The 20,824-nt window shown below is 36.2% G+C and overlaps 1 protein-coding gene across 1 annotated transcript in view; it reads left to right on the plus strand.

Moving 5' to 3' along the window:
- Positions 1-20,824, plus strand: part of trpc7b (transient receptor potential cation channel, subfamily C, member 7b) — a 52,490-nt gene that overhangs the window by 6,758 nt on the left and 24,908 nt on the right. The window contains exons 2-3 of the mRNA XM_043256689.1: positions 2,098-2,860; positions 17,128-17,310. Of these exons, the coding sequence (XP_043112624.1) occupies positions 2,098-2,860; positions 17,128-17,310 (946 nt within the window). The remainder of the gene's footprint in view (positions 1-2,097; positions 2,861-17,127; positions 17,311-20,824) is intronic.

Below are 20,824 nucleotides of genomic sequence, written 5' to 3' on the forward strand. Positions count from 1 at the left end.
TAATGTAGCTGCTAGGGTGTCCAAAAGTGGATCTCAGGATGATTCTAGGGCATTCTTAAGTGAGTGCTAGAGTGGTGGGGTGGTTACTAGGGCATTCTTTGGTTCTGAGTATTGTGAGGGCATTCTTAAGTGGTTGTTAGGCTGTTGCTAGGGCAATCTTAAGTGATTGTTGGGGAGTTAAGGCTGGTTATTAAGGTGCTGCTGGGACACTCTTATGTGGTTCGGGTGGTTTCTAAGGTGTTGCTAAAACACTCTTAAGTGGTTATTATAGTGTTTTTTTCATAGGGCTTTCTTAAGTGGTGGTTAGTGTGTTGCTAGGGCATTCTTAGGTAGTTGCTAGGGTGTCCAGAGTGGATCCCATGTGTTCCTGGGGCATTCCTAAGTAATTGTTAGGGTGTTTGGGGTGGTTACTGGGGCATTGCTGGGACATTGTTAGAGTGTTGCTAGGGCATTCTTGAGTGGTTGCTAGGTGTGTTCCTCCTGCCTGGTCATCAGTAGTTCTAAATCCTCATGTCTCTGTAATCTTCTGGTCTGCAAATATGTCTTTCATTGTTAATTTGTAGGATTGTTTCACCTATTTTCTGCTCCAGCAGGTTAAAATGGTGCATATGATCTCTCAGTAAAGCACCAGCACACTCTCCTCAATATCACACGATGCACAAACTGGACTTTCATACTTAGTGTTAGAGGTCTAATTACACATAAATATGAGCAACAGCAATAGTTATGCTTGACTTAACAAACACCACTAATTAAACAACATATGCCGCATTGGTGTGTTTAGCTGTAAAACTTTGGATTCTCTCTATGATACTGTCTCTCTGGGGTTGTTTGTTTGTGTGTGTGCTCGTGTTTGTATGCGTGTAAATGCTTAGAGTGTTTTTCTTTAATAGCAGGTTGTGACTCTCGTGATTTGCTGCAGTATGAAATATCTTGCTCACAGAGAGCTTGACAGCATTTGGAAATCAAATGTTCAGAGCAGCACAGCATGTACCAGATGACATATTGATCCGCTTACTGCACATGTATGTTTCATGTGTGTGTATTTATGTCTCTATGCTGTTTAAGCAGTTTGTGTGTGTACAACTAGTCACTTCTGAGTAAATTTTCTCCTGAAGCATATGTGTGAAATTTTAGTGATCAAGAGGGTTAAAATTGATATGATTTTACAAACAAACTCGCATCCTGCAATCATGTAATTTTGAAATTGTGATATATTCGCCCTCTTATTTTTGAAAAATCTGACTGGCATAACACACAAATTCTTATCTGGAAATGACATATGTGTGAAATATGTGTGTTGAAATTGTGGTAATTTCTTGAACATCACGTGTCTGTCTGTGTGAGATGCATTGAAAGCGCTGCAGTCCCAAGCTGATCTCTGATGTCATTGATTATTGGGCCAATCAGAGGTCAGACAGTCTCATGTGGCGTGAAAGGCCAATTTAGAAACTTCTAAAAGGAGAGCTGTGATTGGCCACTTTAGGCCGTCAGTCTATTGACAAACAGTTATCGATTGAATCTCATGCAGTGCAGTGAGCAGAACAGATTAGACTAGTTGAATTAAACACACTTGTTTAAGCTATTTAGCAGCAACCTTTTACAGCTAGTTTGTCACGTTTCATTGATGTTGTTAAAATCTTTTTTTTTTGTTTTATTTTTATGCACATAGTATTTAGTAATATTTGGAGGTTTTAGTAATTGTTTAAAATGTTGTTGTTGTTATTATTATTATTTTTATGATTTAAAAGTGCATTTAGTATTTATTTATTTTTATTTCAGTTTTAGTAATGTTAGTACTTCAACTTAAACTAACAGAAAATTTGAACTGTTACCTTAGCAATGAAATAAAATTATGGTAAAAGGATAGTTTACTCACCGCATTTCATTCCAAACCCATGAGACCGTAAGTTTATCTTCGAAACAATATTTTTCGAAAGATATTTTTAATGAAATTCAAAAGCTTTCTGACTCTCCATAGACAACAATGCAACACGATTAAGGCCCAGAAAGGTATTGAGGGCATCATTAAAATGTATTTGAGAATTCATCTCCAAGACTGATTTTTTTTTTTTTGTTTGTTTTGTTTTCTCTCAGGTCAGAGGTCATGCATCGCAGGCACACCACCCTGCGAGAGAAGGGCCGTCGGCAGGCTATCCGAGGCCCTGCCTATATGTTCAACGAGCGCGGCACCAGCCTCACGGCAGAGGAGGAGCGATTCCTTGATGCAGCAGAGTACGGCAACATTCCCGTCGTCCGCAAAATGCTGGAAGAGTCCAAAACGCTCAACTTCAACTGCGTGGACTACATGGGGCAAAACGCACTGCAGTTAGCAGTGGGCAACGAGCACCTGGAGGTCACAGAGCTCTTGCTGAAGAAAGACGGGATGGCACGTGTTGGCGACGCTCTTCTTTTGGCGATCAGCAAAGGCTACGTGCGAATCGTGGAGGCCATTTTGGCTCATCCGGCTTTCGCGGGTGGTTTAAGACTGACTTTGAGTCCGCTGGAGCAGGAACTGAGGGACGACGACTTCTACGCCTACGACGAGGACGGGACTCGGTTTTCGCACGATGTGACGCCGGTGATTCTGGCCTCGCACTGTCAGGAGTACGAGATCGTACACATCCTGCTGATGAAGGGCGCCAGGATCGAGCGGCCGCATGACTACTTCTGCAAGTGCTGCGAGTGCATGGAGAAACAGAGACGTGACTCGTTCAGTCACTCCAGATCGCGCATGAATGCGTACAAAGGGCTCGCTAGCGCCGCCTACCTGTCACTGTCCAGTGAAGATCCTGTACTGACCGCACTAGAGCTGAGCAATGAACTTGCACGACTCGCCAACATAGAGACCGAGTTTAAGGTAAGAAACACATTGTTTTATATAATATTTTTTTATGTTTTTTTTTAATAGAATGTAATATAAATGTGGTTTAATCTTGGATTTTTTTTTTTTTGGCAATTGCATGTGGTTATTCGGTCCTATAAGCAATAACCTCTACAGCGTTTCTTGTAGCTGTGCATCAGACCTGTTTAGCACCAAAGTGGTTTCGTTTTAGCAGTTTTCTTGATATATCTGGTGTGAATTGCTCTCTTAAGGTGATATCACAGTGTCTCAGCAGGTTTGAGGTCAGGCCCATGATTGCTTCACTCCAGAATGTCTGCTTGCTTTTGTTAAAGGGCTCATGAGATAATATTAATATTTTGTGTATTGGGTGTGATCGAATATGTTGCATGTTTTAATGTTTTCGAAAAACACATTATTTTTCACATACAGTACATTACTGTGTATGTCATCTACGCCCAGTCTTTCTAAACCACATCTATTTCTACAATGCCTCTCTTTCCGAAAAACTAGTGTGCTCTGATTGGTCAGTTGACCTAGTATATCACGATAAGCCAAACATCTCAAGCGTGTGTTGGAAATGCAATGCCGCTTACCATAAACGCAAACTTGCTTCCAAAGCATTTATAAAGACTGTTAATAATGCTGGCAGTTTTTTCCATATCAGACAAATAAATCTAAATGCAGATGACCGCAACCGATCGATCGGATATTACACGCACACTCTACACGCCATTATTTAAACAGTCAAAGAGCAAACAATAAAACATACTCACAGCTTCTGATTCAGAAGCGCCAAATTGTCCTTTAGCAAAGCTGGAATTGCCCCATTTTTTACAAACAGCCTTTGTGCACTGCCTCCTTGTTCCCTCTCGGGTTCAGGAAACCGTTCTCTGTAAAATGAGCTGCACACACCCAAACATTTGTGCTCCACTGTTCTGGAACAGTGTTGTAAATAACTCTTAACCACTGCTTCCTAATTCTTTTCACTTTCTGGAAAGTGCTTTTGCACAGAATAACGCAGAATCAACATGGCAGCAACAGCGCTACTTCCTTACAAAACATCTTTGTTTTGGGCTTACTGTCCTGTTTCTTTTAAGCTTCAGCTTCTGGTCAGATAATGTCGACTCTCATCAGAATAATGTATTGATAAACTGTAAAATGAATTTTCTGTTGGCGATAGCAAGATGTGCAAGACCTGAGGCACTATGTGTGTTTTTCATGACTTCTAGTGTGGTGTTTTGAGATTTTTTTGTCGGAGGCATGGTTCATGTCACGCATTGCATCTGGTTAATACTTCAAATTACTGAGGGATTTTGTAAGGTATGGCAACTCTGACCAACATCTCTGATGCACCTAAATGAGATTGGAATATTGGCTTTATGTAAACAGGTTTACAGTCTTTGGATGAATTAAAATAAGTCAAAATCACAAAAGAAAAAAAATGACTTCAATATAAACATAGCAGGTATAAACAAATCAAATGAATATCATTTTGTATAATGATCGGAATATTTAATTTTTTTGCATAATTAAATTATTTGGTAATTAAGTTACTTTGATGATCCCTTATGAACAGTCTATTGATGATAAGTAAGTTTTGATTATTATAATTTTAATAAATGTTACATTGCATTTTATTGTATTATCGTGATATCTGATGTCTGTGTTACATTTTTACCTATTATTTTATTATTATTATTATTATTATAATTTTTTTACAAATAGTTAAAATCATCTTGTCACAATGATTTGTTAAATTCAGTGCAAAAAATACCACTATTCTAAACGCTTTAAAGATACAACAATATATCCCCAAATTGAGGAAAAAGGGCTTAAAAATGCTGAAATATGAACAATATAATACGAGAAAAGCAAGACCAATTTTCTTCATCCAAAATAATTTTTCTTTCTTTATACTTACTATTTAAACCTACTGACAGCTTTTATGTTCTTCACATTTAGACTCATGCGCAGGCTACAGATTTGTTAGGTATGGAAAGATATCAAAAACACTCAATATAAATGAGAATATTTCACCAGCGCGTTTCATCTTCCCAAACTACATTAGAGCAGCAGCAACACTGAATCTTCAGGCGATACAATCAACTCTCACTCTATGAGAGCAATGAATAACAGCGTGTGTGTGATGAAGCAGGAAGCAGTCGGATAATGTACTCTTACTCTGATATTTGGGCCGATTTACTTCATACGGACGTCCTGACCTGGAGAAGATGAGGATTCAGCACAAAGAAGATGAGACGGATACAGAACAGCTCTGTGTTTTGTATTTGTCTTCATATTAAAGTATCGACTTATCAAATACATCAATGGAAGCAGAGTCTCATGCACTTTACATAGACGGCCGCTCAAAAGGTATGCGCATAACTGATCTGGATGTATGTGAGGATCAGGTGTAAGCGTGTGTGTGTCAGGGCTCAGATGGTGGCGTGTGTGTCCACTACACAACTGTAAATTAAAGTGTTCTTCACACAGGAGTGTGTGTAATTAGCTTCAGCCCGTCTCTCTGGGGCTCTCTCTCTGTGTGTGTGTGTGTGTATTTGAATGTTAATTCGCACGTACAGTGTTTCAGTAAAGTGTCCACACGTTCAGCAGAGCAGCATCTGTTTCTCAGCACACACCGCTCACTAATGAGTGTGAGTCTAATCCATCTGACGGCCGAATCCTGCCGGACTCCTCAGGGACCGGATCCGTCTGTGTCCTGAATCAATCCTCCTCTAGAGCCGCCTGACAGCGCGCTTTACACCGCATGTGCTTTGTTCGTGCACAAAAGACGTTTAATGCAGTTTTGTCCAGTGTTGGATTCGGTGGTTTTGTCGTTTCATCCTCAGATGGACTGCATTCGCGCAGTATGATGAACATCGCATGCAGATTTGACTATGTGTAATATTCAGAGCTGAGGTTTATCTGTTTTTGTGTTTTTTAATAAGTTATTTACTTACTTTATATATTATTATCTACCTGGTCTCATGGCATAAACGTACCTTGGTGCACTTTTTAGCGATGCACAAAATACGTACCAACAAGTACATATCTCTGCAGTTTCCAGAAGAAATGAACACTAGGGGCAGTAAAACTCGGACACTTTTTATTCATATTCACACCAGTAAGTGTGTGTGTGTGTGTGTGAGAGAGAGAGTCTGTATCTCTCAAAAGTGTTTGGCTAATGCCTCTAGTGAAGTTAGTTTTCTTTACGAATAGCGCCGTTGCTACCTAGCTTGTGAGAAGTCGAGTTGATGTTATGGATAAGATGGTCGGAGTAGCTGATGTGTGCAAACTGTGTGCGTTTCTGCGTGAGAGTACAGTATGTGCTTTCAGTACATTTATAAAAAAATTTTGTAGCAAAAACATGTGTCGTTTTGTCATGTTCATGTATTTATTTGGTTGGCGAGTGTCGTTGTGAATTTTGGTTATTTCGCTGTTGTGTTACGTTTGAAATATTTTCAAGTAATTTGGCGGAGTGATATGGAACTGCGCTCAACGTCGTTATTTCGAATCTAGAGGCGCGGTTTGTGCTCATAATGAAAGCGACGGAACGCCGGAAGCTCACTGCTGGTCATGTGACAGGAATCAACCAATTAGCTTTATCCTTTCCTGTAACGATGAAAGCTCAGTCAAAATAACGCAATAGTTGGTCAAAATAGATAGTTCCTTTAAAGTCAATTTAGTAGCAGAGCTAATATTTAAATACTACTTATTTAAATCCATTTGTCCTCCTAGTTGCTTAGCGACATCAGACTATTCCGTTAAAAAAACGCTTCAGAAAAAAAGAGATAAAACGGTGCACCTAGCGTTTTCCATGCGTTTTAGATGCGACATGTTAACGGCCTATAATGCGGTCAAGAGAACTACGCCTGGAACTACGTGTGAAAATAATGGCACACCTTAGAACATTTTTCAGCCATTTTTCAGCCAATCAGATTCAAGCATTCAATGGCTCCGTAGTAAAATTGCATTTTTTTTTTGTATTTATTTATTTGTTTCCTGTTTTAATTAGTTAAGTAAAATTGATTACAACTGAAAAATTACAATTACTTAACAATACTTAGACTCGCATAAACCATACATTCAGTTAGTATTCAGTATCAAGTTTAATAATACATTGGTACTGTCAAGGTCTCACCAGGAACGAGGTAACACAGGAGTATAAGAACATAACAGTCTTTAATAATGCACAGGAATCAAACTAAAGGAACACACTGAGTGAGCAGAGGGATGACAATTACAACAGCAGGGTTGAATTTAGTGTAGAGATTGTTTAAGGTAATGCGCTACCAACATTATAGCTCATTAACTAATAAACGATAGTCCAAGGATATTTCAAATCTGAACCGCCCCAATACCTACCTATAGCAAGGTAATAAACATGTGCCAGGGTTCACGTATTGAACCTGTGCTTTAGAGACGCTTAGTGGACATTTTGAAACTGCAGCAAAATGTGTAGTAAATTGCTCAACAATTACTTAGAAATAGACTTACACAAACCATACATTTAGTAAACTAATAAATAGAAAAAATAATAAAAGAAAATAACTAAAGAAAAATAAGAAAACAAACTAACTGGGTAATTAAATATAGACTAATACTAGACTAAACTGAACCAAATATGGGCATTGAAGGGAAACTGGGGCAAGGAAAACATATATGGCAGTTATATATTATTATAATAATTAATAATTATATTTTAAATATTGTTATTTTACTGCAATTAGCTGCAAAAAAGCTTACATATTTTACTTACTGTTTTTTTATTTCATACAATGTTTTTTTTTTTTTTTTTTTAAATCTGGTTTTAATTTAAGTTAACAATATTAACACATTACAAGGCCTGTTCATACAGTGAAAAGCTGAAGTTCCTGCGGTATCGTATTGAATCTTCAGTGATGAATGTGGTGTGGGTCAGCGGTGGATTGGTTTGTCAAATCCAATCATTCTTAGCTTCTTTTCTCTCATTGTAAAGAGGGTTTTACTCCCCAGCCTCATATAATCTTTGTCAGGTTTTGTACGGTGGTCAGACGCCGGTGTGTCTCTGAGCTAATTCCTGCTGAAGCGGCCCATATTTAAGTGCCATATGGGTGCACAGATCCTCTCTTCTTCAGAAGGGCCATCTGTATTTGCGTCCGATGAAAACAAACATGGGGTTTATCCTCCCAAAACAGGATGCGGACAAAACCGCAAGAACCAGAGCATTGCGTTTGTTTTTTACGGTCATCAGTGAAGACTCCACGGGTCATGTGACCACTGTTGCCACCGGTAACATCACATCTGTTGCCTATGGCTTCGGCTGCTGGAATCCTTCCGTTTGTCCCCATCCGAGACGGAGGATTACCGGAGGTTTCTGGGGGATGTTCATTAGAGACGAGACGGGACTCTTTTGAGGAGCGACAGACTCCAGCTGATCCCTGCGGCCGTGACTGACGGAGATATGCAAACCAGCAAAAAAATGCAACAAATTACTGCTTCGTTCTGCTGAAATGCGGCTTTGAATCCCGGCAATTTTTCATTTACAGTTATAATTTTGTTTTGGTAATACACCTTCAGGTATTAATAATAGAAAAAATAAGCTAATAAATCAGCTCTCATGCATAAGTCTTACTTTAGGTATTTTCTTAACAATACAATTTTTTTTATTGTAAATAATTGTTAGAATAACAATTTTAAATTAAATTAAATTAATTTTTTTTTCCTAGACATTGTTGCTATAGTTACATGTCGGTATAGTTTTGTAGCCTATTAAATAGCCGGCAATAAAAAAATTATTAATAAATAAATCGATATATTGTGTGATTTTTACTTTGACTTTAGATATTATACATCTATAAAAGTGTAGGTATTATTTTAAAATATAATTTATATTTTTAGTTTATACTTTTAAACTAAAATGCAGCTGTGAATGCCAGTCATTTTTATTTAGAATTACATTAGTTATTACTATAATATCATTATAATATTATTTACATAATATTAAACATTATGCATTTATTTTATAAGAATTTTCACGTACATGTTTGGTAATAATTATTCTGATTGTAAATGGCTGTATTACAAATACGTATTTTACATTTTTACTGTTTTAATTTTAATTTCCAAAAAAGGCATTTAATATTAATATTATTTTTTTTTTTATCAGGGCAAACAATGAGCATTTCATTGCGACAACTTTTGTCATATATAGTTTTTGAAATGTTGCACTTTTCTTTTTTCTTGTTTGTACGCTGGACTTTTTGCTATGAATGTCAGCAATTTTTTTATTCGTCACTCAGAATTTTAGACATAACGCATATGTTGTTGTGCCTTTTTCTTTAGAGGTGAGATTTTCACAAATGTATTATTTTATGTTTTTAAAAGCCTTCACTGGGGGTAACAATTGCGTTAATGTGAAGTGCGTGCGACATTAAAGCTGTAACGGAAAAATCCATATTGAAATTACAGTCATAGGCGAAACCATCTGTGTGGTTATGATAGAAGGGTGAGAAATGAAATTGCCATTGTGTGAGCAATATTCACGTTTATTTGTTTAGCACCAATGTGGATTACAATACAATAAATGATAAGAGACTTTTTAGACTAAACCAAAAAGCTCAGATGAAAAGAGATTTATTTAAGCAGAACATCACTTAGAAATTAGGCTTATTAATGAATTCAAATAAGGTTTACAGTAATGCTGTTAAAGTTAATAGGCTAGAAATGTGAAGTTAGCATTTGATAAAAGTACATAAGTGAGCTGTTCTGTGCAAAAGTGTGTGTTGTTATGATTTGTTGCTGATGTTATTCCTGTCTGATGGATTTTTATGTAAACGGTTCTAGTGTTTTGTGGCTATTCTTTCCCCTTTGATTTTCACTGTTAGTGTATCACTGTCTAAATGATCTTCTGTGGTAATCGACAACGTCACAGATACTGTCTGTGGAGTTTAATTAGTATTGAACTGGAATATTCCTATAATGTGGTCTGAAGACTTCAGATGGGAGAGTATCAGATAAGTGTGTGTGTGTGTGTGTGTGTGACGGGTTGTTTGAGCTCACAGTCTCTTTCTCATCCCTCAGAAAGACTGATTTCTTCACAAGAGACCAGTGAAAAGGGCAAATCTGCTAGATCAGCTGGCTATCAGTCATATGAACACACACACACACACACACACACACACACACACACACACACACACACACACACACACACACACACCTCGGGCAGGTTGAGCCCATGCGACTGTGTGACAGGGGATCATTTTCATCATTTGACATTATCACATCCACTCCATCATCATATGCTAAACAGCGAGAGCAGCTTTGAGCTTTCTAGAAAACAAATCACTAAGGAAAGTGGGCTAGAAAGCTAGTCGTAGTTGTTTGCATAGCAGCATAGTTAGATTTTTGTCCTGTTAACTCGTTCCCCGTCAAACATGGATTTTCTCAGGTTTCCATGCCATCACATGAATGAATCTAGAGCGCGCCAATCAAAAACGTAGGCAAGGAAGATGCAGAAATGAGTGATCTCGTATATATGCCTATGAAATAATGTGATCCTAATAACATGTCAAATTTTTTAATTATTTAATATATACATTTTAGTTTGAGCTTATCTATCTGTACTTAAGAATTGTAGTATTTTTGTATTATTTTATTTCCATTATTGTTCATTTTATTTCAATAATAATCATTTTATAAAGTCAATTGTAACCCCCAAGCACTATAGGTGCATGATTTCTCTCTCTCTATGAGAAGAAAGACTGTAATGGACCAGTCAGTTTACTAGGTTTGCTACAGGAGAACAAAAATTAGGAAAACCACATTAATAAAGGTTGAACTGAATGAAAATATGAGCTTCTTTTTCAAAGCTTTGCTTATCTCGTTGCTGGTTTGAATTTGAACAAAAACGATTGCAATAGATCACTCCAGGAAATGAAGATTCAGTATATGAATAGAACTCGGTCCATAGAATACTCGCAATAAACCATTGGCGCAACACATTAAAAATGTTCGTTTATGAGAATTGAACATCATGCATTTCACCAAATCCCGTGAATTTGAACACAGTTAGGGTTTTTGATCGCATGTCATCCGCTTCAGTATCATCGATCACTCGTGCTCTCCTTCCGCAACCATGCTTTTTGTTTCGGCTGTTAGATATTTCAATTATTTAAACATTTCCGACAACACAGCAGAACAACTTTGAATATCTATATCATCATGCGTTTCAGCTTTTATTGTATTGAAAATAAAATTATGATGAATTTATATTATGAATTCTATTCATTATCGTCATTTTTAGCCAGCTCATTTCTGACCTGGGTTACACAATGTCTGTAATTTTTATTTTTTGGTAGATAATAACCCTGCATTGTGTCATGCACAGGAATGTGACAAAGAATATATAAGAGAATATATTTGTATAAAAAAAAAATTATGGAATGCGTTCTGATGGAAACGGCAAAGAAAATCACATTCCCATTTAGTATTAGTCTTTAAAAAAAGCAACCTTTAACGAGCTCATGTTGTTAAGACTTGTTTTTACAGTTTGAATTTTTCAAATAACACACTAAATGCTTAGACCTGAAACAATAATATGTAAAAGACAGAAGTACTTGTGCATATACAGAACTACAAGAACGAATACTGCCCTCGCTCTAAAAACAGAAGAAAAGCATTGCAGTAAATTCTGTGTCATCTTATAGTGTGTAAACGGATGAGGATGAGGAACACAGTCTCAGTGAGTTTGAGCTCTGGCAAACACACACACACACACACACACACACACACACACACACACACACACACACACTCACTGCAGATGTTTGCAAAACAGCTCCATTCTCTATTTCCCGAGAAAGAAGAGCTCAATGTTCTCTGCTTCTGTTCCCCGTAGATTAGCCCTGCTGAGGAATCTAATGTATAAAAACGAATTGTTTTGCAGGTGCAGTGAACACAAACTCTCTCGGTGCATCAAACAAAACTGCAAAAACAAGTATTTTCCATCACTCTCAGACCATCCAAAATGAAAACGAGTTTGTTTCTTCATGGGAACAGATTTATTAAACATAGCATTACTTCACTTGCTCGCCGGTGGATCCTCTGCAGTGAATGGGTGCCGTCAGAATGAGAGCTCAAACCGCTGATAAAAACGTTGCAATAATCGTCCATCAGTTAACATATTTTGAAAATCATCATTAAGGCATTTTGGACTGTCTCTCATTCTGGCGGCACCCATTCACTGCAGAGGACTCGTTGGTAAGCAAGCGGCGTAATGCTACATTTCTCCAAATCTGTTCTGCAGATATTATCATAAACACAAAAGATTATCATTGTTTGCCTTTGTTTTATGTCTCTGAACCTCAAACTCATACTCCACACATTTAAATACTTAAAACACGTGAAGTTTATAGTTAATGTATTGCTGAGCCGTTGCAAGCAAACAGGAAAATTGCATTCATTAATCAACAGTTGTTGCTGACCGTGCATTTACTTAAATAGTTTAATAGCCTTTATCTCTTTTTATTCCTAAAAATGCTCTTTCGTGTAGATCTGCTGTCTTGCAGCATCGATTCAGCATCTCGTATGAAAACAGCCCCAATTACAAGTGTCTCCCAAACGGTCGTTTCTAGTTTAAAAGTGTTTACATGACTTACAGTCGCATTATGAGAGTGTTTCTGGGTTGCCGGTCTCCCCGCTGTGCTTTCACTCAAATTATTTGTCATTTTAACCAATTTGCTCGACTACAATCTTTGTGTGTTTCTGTTTGTTTGGTTACAGTGAGCTGTTTGAATGAGGTGAGCTGATTTCTGAAATGGAGACCAGGGACATTTTCTAGCTCTGCTCTCGAAATAGCATTGCGGTCTCGTTTGTCATTGTTTATACGTTTAAAAACTTGGATTTGGATTGGATTGATTGTTTTTAATTGTTGTGGATTATGTGATTACAACTTTAATAACAACCAGGATTCACACAAAAAATAGTACTGTTGCAGTTACTAATAGCAACTATTGCAAAAAGCAACCAGAGTGTGTGTGCTAATGATGAAGATATTTTTTGTAGTTAAACAAAAACTATTGAAGTATGCCTTACAGGAAAAAAATAAATAAATAAAAAATAATATATATATATATATATATATATATATATATATATATATATATATATATATATATATATATATATATATACTTGCTGTTTATTTATTTTCAAAAATAATCATATGATGAATAATTTATACATACACAGTAAAAAATGACGGTGAAAATGCTACCGTAAAAACCTACTAAATGGTTAACGGTAAACCCCTGTAAGATTTACAGGGATAAAACATAAACTGACATCCCAGAATCCCCTGCATTGCATTTCACATTTTGTTTGAATTTGGTGTTTGTTCTTTAAAATCACTGTTCTTCTTAGTTTTTCATCATTTTCATCATTTATGTTTATTAGGGTTGTATGTTACATTTAATGTTGTAAAAGTAAAGTTTACTGCATATGTCAGTTTAGTGCTTGTGTGAATGAGCACACGTACATGCATGTATTTTCATATTTAAATCAGCTTGTGATGGGCTTTGGTTCATCATGTGACTTTCTCATCACCACCCGCTTTTGGTGGTTATCAGTGTATTTCAACAGATTTCAGTACTTTAATATGTTGGTATGTTAAGGTTATATCAGTTAATGAAATTACGGTATGTATGTGTGTGTGTGTGTGTGTGTGTGTGTGTGTGTGTGTGTGTGTGGTAAATTTAAAGATTTGCATTTTTGGTTCAATCGAGATGTTCACTCATATGCGTAGTATCATAATGCAGCTGATTTGATGCTGATGTCATTTCCTGAAAGGGTTCAATGCTCAGAACAACTGCTTGCTGGTCAAGAATAAGACCAGTGTGTGTGTGTGTGTGTGTGTGTGTGTGTGTGTGCGATCAGACTGCCGTATGCTTTTGTTTCCGCTAATGTGAGTAATTCTGAAACAACAATCTTAATGGTTTTGTAGAAGATTTGAGATATTAATCTAATGTAAGGATTGCAGATCACTTAATGCCGGAGGCAGACATAATCATATTTCACATTATAAAACAGTTTCAGTTATGGATGCCGATTTGTAAATGCAATGTTGCAGATGCTCTAAAATACACATTAGATTCCAGCTCAGACATGAGACTTTATTTTTTATATTTTGTAATACATCGGCACATGTTGTGAAATCAAAGTCGCATGGAAGCATTATCATTCACATAATTAGTCAAAATGATGTCAGCTAGATCTTACAGCAAATGGATGGAGCTTAATCGCTTTGTTTAAAATAATGGGTTTTAATAGGTTCTCATGTTGTTTTACAGTTGGTGAAATTTTTATTTAATTTTTTTTATGTTTATGAAGATTATTCTGCTCACCAAGGCATCGTGTTTTAAAATAAAAATACATAAAATATGTAAAATATTATTACAATACAAAATATGTGTTTTCTATCTAAATATGCTGTCAGATTTAATATAAATCAAACATTTCAGCATCATTACTTCAGTCTTCAGTGTCACATGATCCTTCAGAAATCATTCTAATTTGCTGCTCAAGAAACATTATTATTTTTATTATCAATAATGAAAACAGTTGTGCTGCTTCATTTTTTTTTAATAACATAAAACACCTGTTTTTTCCATGACGTTTTCCCTTTAATAAAATCTTAAATATTAATTAAAGAATTAATAGGTACGATCAGGGATGTAGAATAATAATAATTAAATAATAATAATAAAATACTACTAATAAATAGCTAATATGCTAGTGATATTCACGCTAATAAGCAACTAATAGGTGTAACCAGTGAATAAAGCATAAACGTCTTTTGGCCAATTGAATGCATCCTCGCTAAATGAAGGTTTTTTTTGAATGGAAATGTATTATCATCAGTCAGCGTGTTTGATAAATTGCAAATCCATCTCAGCTTGATCCACCAACGATGGGCCACTTTGAGCTCAAAGCGTGGAACGGCAGACTTTGATTGCAGCGAAGGCCGATCCGTGTCTGTGCTTGAACACACACGAGTGAAGGGATTTGTTTCCTGAGACAGACAGACCGCTCGTTATCTCAGAGATCAGTCTGACGGCCGTCTCTTCCACCCACAGACCTCAAACGCTGGAGGACACTGATGAGGACTGAAAGGGCTGATAACTGCAGTTGTTCTCTGGACAGACGGACACCTCCACACGATTATTGTTGTGACAGTCTTGCAGGACCGCTTTGGATCTCTGTGTCGTTGTGAAAGCTGGTTTGTGAGCTGTCGGAGAAGTTCAGTGTGTCTTGGTGGTGTTGTTCCTGCTTGTCCGTCAGGGAAATAATTGGAGCAAGTTTTGCTGTCCAGTAACTTCTAAAGCCCTTTTGGAAGAATCTCTGTAGATAGACTCATTTTAGGCCATAATGTAAATACATAAAATGTTATAATAATATAATGTATGGACAAAAATCTATATTTTCATCTTGTTATAAAATGAATAATTTATTTAACCATATTTTGGTGTTTCATTTATATTTATTAAAGGCAATTGAAAATACAAGTGTTAATCATTTTGTATAATGTAGTAACAAACATTCTTATTTTCATCTACATAAAGTTTGTATTTTATTTTACTACATTTATCGTATCATATATTTTAAAATGTTTTCTGTTGACTCGAGAAAAAATTAACAAGTCTTGATTGTGTTTGTTGTATTCACAATCATGGTCAAAATTGTTGGCACCCCTGAAATTTTTCCAGAAAATCAAGTATTGCATTAACACATGTCTTGATACACACGTTTATTCCATTTGTGTGTATTGGAACGAAACAAAAAGGGGAGATAAAAAAGCTAATTTGACAAAGTGTCACACAAAACTCTAAAAATGGGCTGAACAAAATTATTGGTACCCTTAACTTAATATTTGGTTGCGCACCCTTTGGAAAAAAACCCTGAAATCATTCGCTTCCTATAACCTTCAATAAGCATCTTACACCTCTCACTCAGAATTTTGGGGCACTCTTCCTTTGCAAACTGCTCCGGAAGGACGCCTTTTCCCCAGCAATTTTAAGATCTCTCCACAGGTGTTCAATGGGATTTAGATCTGGACCCATTGCTGGCCACTTCAGAACTCTCCAGCGCTTTGTTGCCATCCATTTCTGGGTGCTTTTTGAAGTATGTTTGGGATCATTGTTCTGCTGGAAAACCCAAGATCTCAGATGCAAACCCAGCTTTTTGGCACTGGGCCCTACACTGCGACCCAAAATCCTTTGGTGATCCTCAGATTTTTCTGATGCCTTGCACACAGTGTCAGAAGCACCCCAAAAACATCTTTGAACCTCCACCATATTTGACTGTAGGTACTGTGTTCTTTTCTTTGTAGGCTTCATTCTGTTTTTGGTAAACGGTAGAATAGAATAGAACAGATGTGCTTTAACAAAAAGCTCTATCTTGGTCTTATCTGTCTACAAAACGTTTTCCCTGAAGGATTTTGGCTTACTCTAGTACATTTTGGCAAACTGCAGTCTTGCTTTTTTATGTCTCTGTGTCAGCAGCGGGGTCCTCCAGGGTCTTCTGCCATTGCGTTTCATTTCATTTAAATGTCAGCTCCTCTCCTTTTTATCCGCTTTCAGCTGTGATTTTCATATTGCCCACACCTGTTACTTGCCCCAGGTGAGCTTAAAAGAGCATCACATGCTTGAAACAATCTTATTTATCCACAATTTTGAAAGGGTGCCAATAATTTTGTCCAGCCTAATACACACAAAGGGAATAAACATGTGTATAGCAAAACATGTATTAATTTAATACTTTTCTGTGAGAAATACTTCATTTTCAATTTCAGGGGTGTCAACAATTTTGGCCATGACTGTATATAGAATAAATGTATTTAAATTAGAATATAATAATAGCGGTAAAACAAAAACAACCACGATGTGTAGAAATAAGTTTGTATTTTATTTTAAGCATTAAATATATATATATATATATTTATTTATATAAATATTAAATAATCATTTGCTTCAGAGGAAAAATAATTTCCAATGAATAAAATTTCCACTGCTGCCTGCTTTTTTTATTTACAATTATTTTTATCTTGAAAGAAAACTGTTCAGAAAGTTCAAAACTCTTTCAGTTTTTATTTTTCTTTCAAATGAAAGATGCACATTTTTTTTTTGGAAAACCTATTAATAAATTCTTGAATCTCTGAATTTCCTTCAGTGGAATGAATATGGTTCGATTGACAGGAAAGTGGGGCCTGACTCTCTCTCTCTCTCTCTGTGTTTCTCTATCAGAACGACTACAGGAAGTTGTCTATGCAGTGTAAGGATTTTGTGGTGGGTGTTCTGGATCTCTGTCGCGACACGGAGGAAGTAGAAGCCATTCTGAACGGTGACGTGGACCAGAACCCGCCCACAGAACACCAGAGACCCTGTCTGAGCCGCGTCAAACTCGCCATCAAATATGAAGTTAAAAAGGTGAGAAACTCTTATCCCTCTGAAGTCTTAATGATCAACGTGATCAAACAATCTACTACATGCCTCATTGATAGCATAGACTTTTTTTTAGCAAGTTAAAATTCTTTTAGTATAATTGTACAATCGCCCACCTTCACCTTTTGCTTTGAAATCTTGATGATTTTTTTATCAAGTAAACGAAAAAGAGAATAACTTGATGAACACCTACTAGACTGAAAAACCTGGCTTTACTTGATTGTCTCAGAGTCTCAAATATGATCATCAGGCTTTTGAGGAACATTTATTTGTTCATCAAATTAAGCATTTATATATTATCGTAAGACATGCCATAAGATAAACAGAGAGATGACCAATATTTATATAATTTTATATATAAAGTCCACAATTTCATAGTTTTTATATATATAAATATCAGTATAAGCATCACATTGCATATTTTTTGCTCAGTTTGTTTCTCTAAAAAAAAGGTTTTCTCCATATTCTCACCATGTCTTCCTGTATGAAGCATGTACTTAACAAAACACGTAATATCTTTGTCTAAAGGTACTAAATTAGACTGAGGATTGCTGTAGCGTGCGTGACTGTAGTAAGATATCAGTACTGCGGCGTATATCCGTGTGTTTGGAGACGTGAGGTGAGGAGAGGTCTTCAGGTTTGGAGTCTAATCAAGTATCTGAGTGCTTCTGTTCTTCACCTCAGCTGAACTGGTGATTGGTGGACTGTGTCTCAGATGGAGAACTCTCTGTCCGCATGCTAACAGCTCCACTACTTCCTCTCGCTCCACCAACACCGACACAATGGAGCTCTAGAAATCCATCAGCTTCCTTGTGAAATCTTTGCACAGGCTGTCGTTTTCAGGCGACCTGTCCTCCAACCAATACGGTCGGATAGATGGTTTTTCGTACGACCATCAGAGCGTATGCTGCAAGTGCGCCTCTAATCAATTTTAAAATCAATTTTTGTACTATCTGTGTCATAGTTTTGGGTTTCATAATCATGCGATAATGAGATCATGGAGAATGCACGTTTTACTTAAAATGTAAATGTATTATAAACCATGATTTTGCGTTATTTCTGTAAGAGGTAGGTTTATATACACATATTAACCTCTTAAGACCTGAGAAAAAGGTTTTTTTTTTATGTCTTTGTTTAGAGCATTAAAAATAACGTATAAAAAAATTATACTATGTCCTTGAGGATATGAAGACTCAATTTCTGTATTTACAATGTATTTACATTTCTATGAATATGCATAAGCAAAAACAATTGATTTTTAACACAAATTTCACAAAAATTATACATAAAAAGATGTATAAAGATGATTGTCAATTGCGTTATAACAGAATTATTCGATATACTCTTTTATTATTCGATATACTCTTAATATTTCTGTAAGAGTCTCACTAAATTAATTTCAGATATTTTTTTTGAGGACCAATGAGAGGAAGTGATCTTGGTGAAGCATCCAATCATTGGAAGCAGGAAGGTTAAATATGTACGAATTACTGTGAAATTGGTGTAAAAAAGGCATTGCATTTAAATAAACACGCTTTTTGATTGACAGTCATGTTTCATCTCATGAGGACAGATGGCACTGTTATTAATAACTTTAAAACTGAAAAATGCTTCGTAATAAGGTGCTCGCACAAACGACCTATAGAGTGGTTATTTGTAGACAGGCTCTTTTTAGGTCACGCTTGCGTGTTTCTGGATGGTAAATACAGTGGGCTGTGAGCTGGAGAATTGTAGTTGGCTTCATCTGATCTTATTGGACTAAATGTCAAAGTCGCTGGAGAGAGGAAATGAAGGCGATATATAGCGGGCCAGTGGCGACACGCCTCAGCGCTGCTTTCATTTCGAAAGATAAACACAGATTCAGTCGCTGACGGCCAGCGGAGCGTCCGGGGAGCCGTGTGATGATCTGCATCACCACCAAATAAGTGTCTCAGATGTTTCTCCTGAGAAAAAGAGCCCATAATCTCACACGAGACTCGGATTCGCGAGAGATTTTAAGAGTTTCTGAAGCAAAACGGTACCGAAGTGTGCGACCAGATGTCAGAAGTGGTCTCAATAGGAGCTCTGTAAGAAGATATACTCGTATCTGAGGCAAAATTGATACTTCGTTGAAACATAACTGCAGACCTGCATCAAGTCTCCTGAGCAATGGGGTATAGGTAGAATGTTCACACACTTGCACAAGTATCCTATACTCAGTATATCCACAGAAAGTTGAAAAAGTTTTTATGTTTTTCAGCCTGAAATGGTTTGAAGTCCAAGCTTAGATTTCGAATTTAGATTTAGAAAGCAATACGGTGGATGGTTGCTAGGGAGCTGCTATGCGTTTGCTAGGGTACTTGGAGTGGTTGCTACGACGGTTGCTATGCTATCTGGGGTGAGTGCTAGGGTGTAGCTATGCGGTTGCTAGGATACTTTGGGTGGTTGCTAGGATGTTGGTATGTGGTTGCTAAGGTACCCTGTGTGCTTGCTAGGCTGGTTTGACCAGTTTCTAGACTGTTGCTAGATAGATAGACGGATAGATAGATCTGCTTTTCTTCTATGCGGTGACTGTTGTAGTCAGTGAATGATGTGAAGATCGTGATCTGATCATGTTATCAATCGTTGGTGTGGGTTTAAAGGATCACGACCTTGTTAAGAAGATGACGTGAGGTTAATTAGTCCTTGTTGCCCTCAGCTTAATACAAACCTTCTGAGATCAGCTCTCATTACAGGACAGTTTGATTGAAACGTAATCATTGTCAAAGCATCACAGTAAGACGTTAAATTCAGCCTTCGAGGAACATTGCAGTCATTGCAGATTTTATGAGATGAGAGTACTCCAACGACATAATGTCATAATTACTCATTTTCATCTTTGAGCTTTGGGGCGTTTCAATTACACCGTTTGATTTTATTCATTGTAATACATTATGTTTGTTAATGTTGACTTTACAATTACATTTGTGTGCATTTTGTGTATTGTTGATGAAGCATTGAAACTTGTGGGTTTACAGATGTTCACCACAAAAAATACATTTCTTAGTATTTTTGGCTTGTTTTATAGTAGAAATATAAAAAAAGCTATTGTAATAAACAAGACTGAAAAGATAAAATATAAATATACATAATAAATAAAAAAAAAAAAAAAAATAAATATATATATATATATATATATATATATATATATATATATATATATATATATATATATTTTTATTTTTTGTTTCTAAAGCATAGATTCTCATTTCAATAATTTTAAATAAAAATGAAATAATAAAGAATAAAAACTAAATTGATATAGTTATAAACGCAAAACAAAATTCCTATAAAATTAAAAACAATACTGAAAATATAAAAGTAACAATACAAATATATATATATATATATATATATATATATATATATATATAAATTCCAATACTATCTTAATTATATAAAAATAACATTGCACAATAATACTAAAATAACACAATGATAAATAAGACAAAAATAATAAGAAAATAATTTTTTTCAGCTT

This window comes from Puntigrus tetrazona, chromosome 14 (assembly GCF_018831695.1).
Source record: "Puntigrus tetrazona isolate hp1 chromosome 14, ASM1883169v1, whole genome shotgun sequence".
Classification (NCBI taxonomy): Eukaryota; Metazoa; Chordata; class Actinopteri; order Cypriniformes; family Cyprinidae; genus Puntigrus; species Puntigrus tetrazona.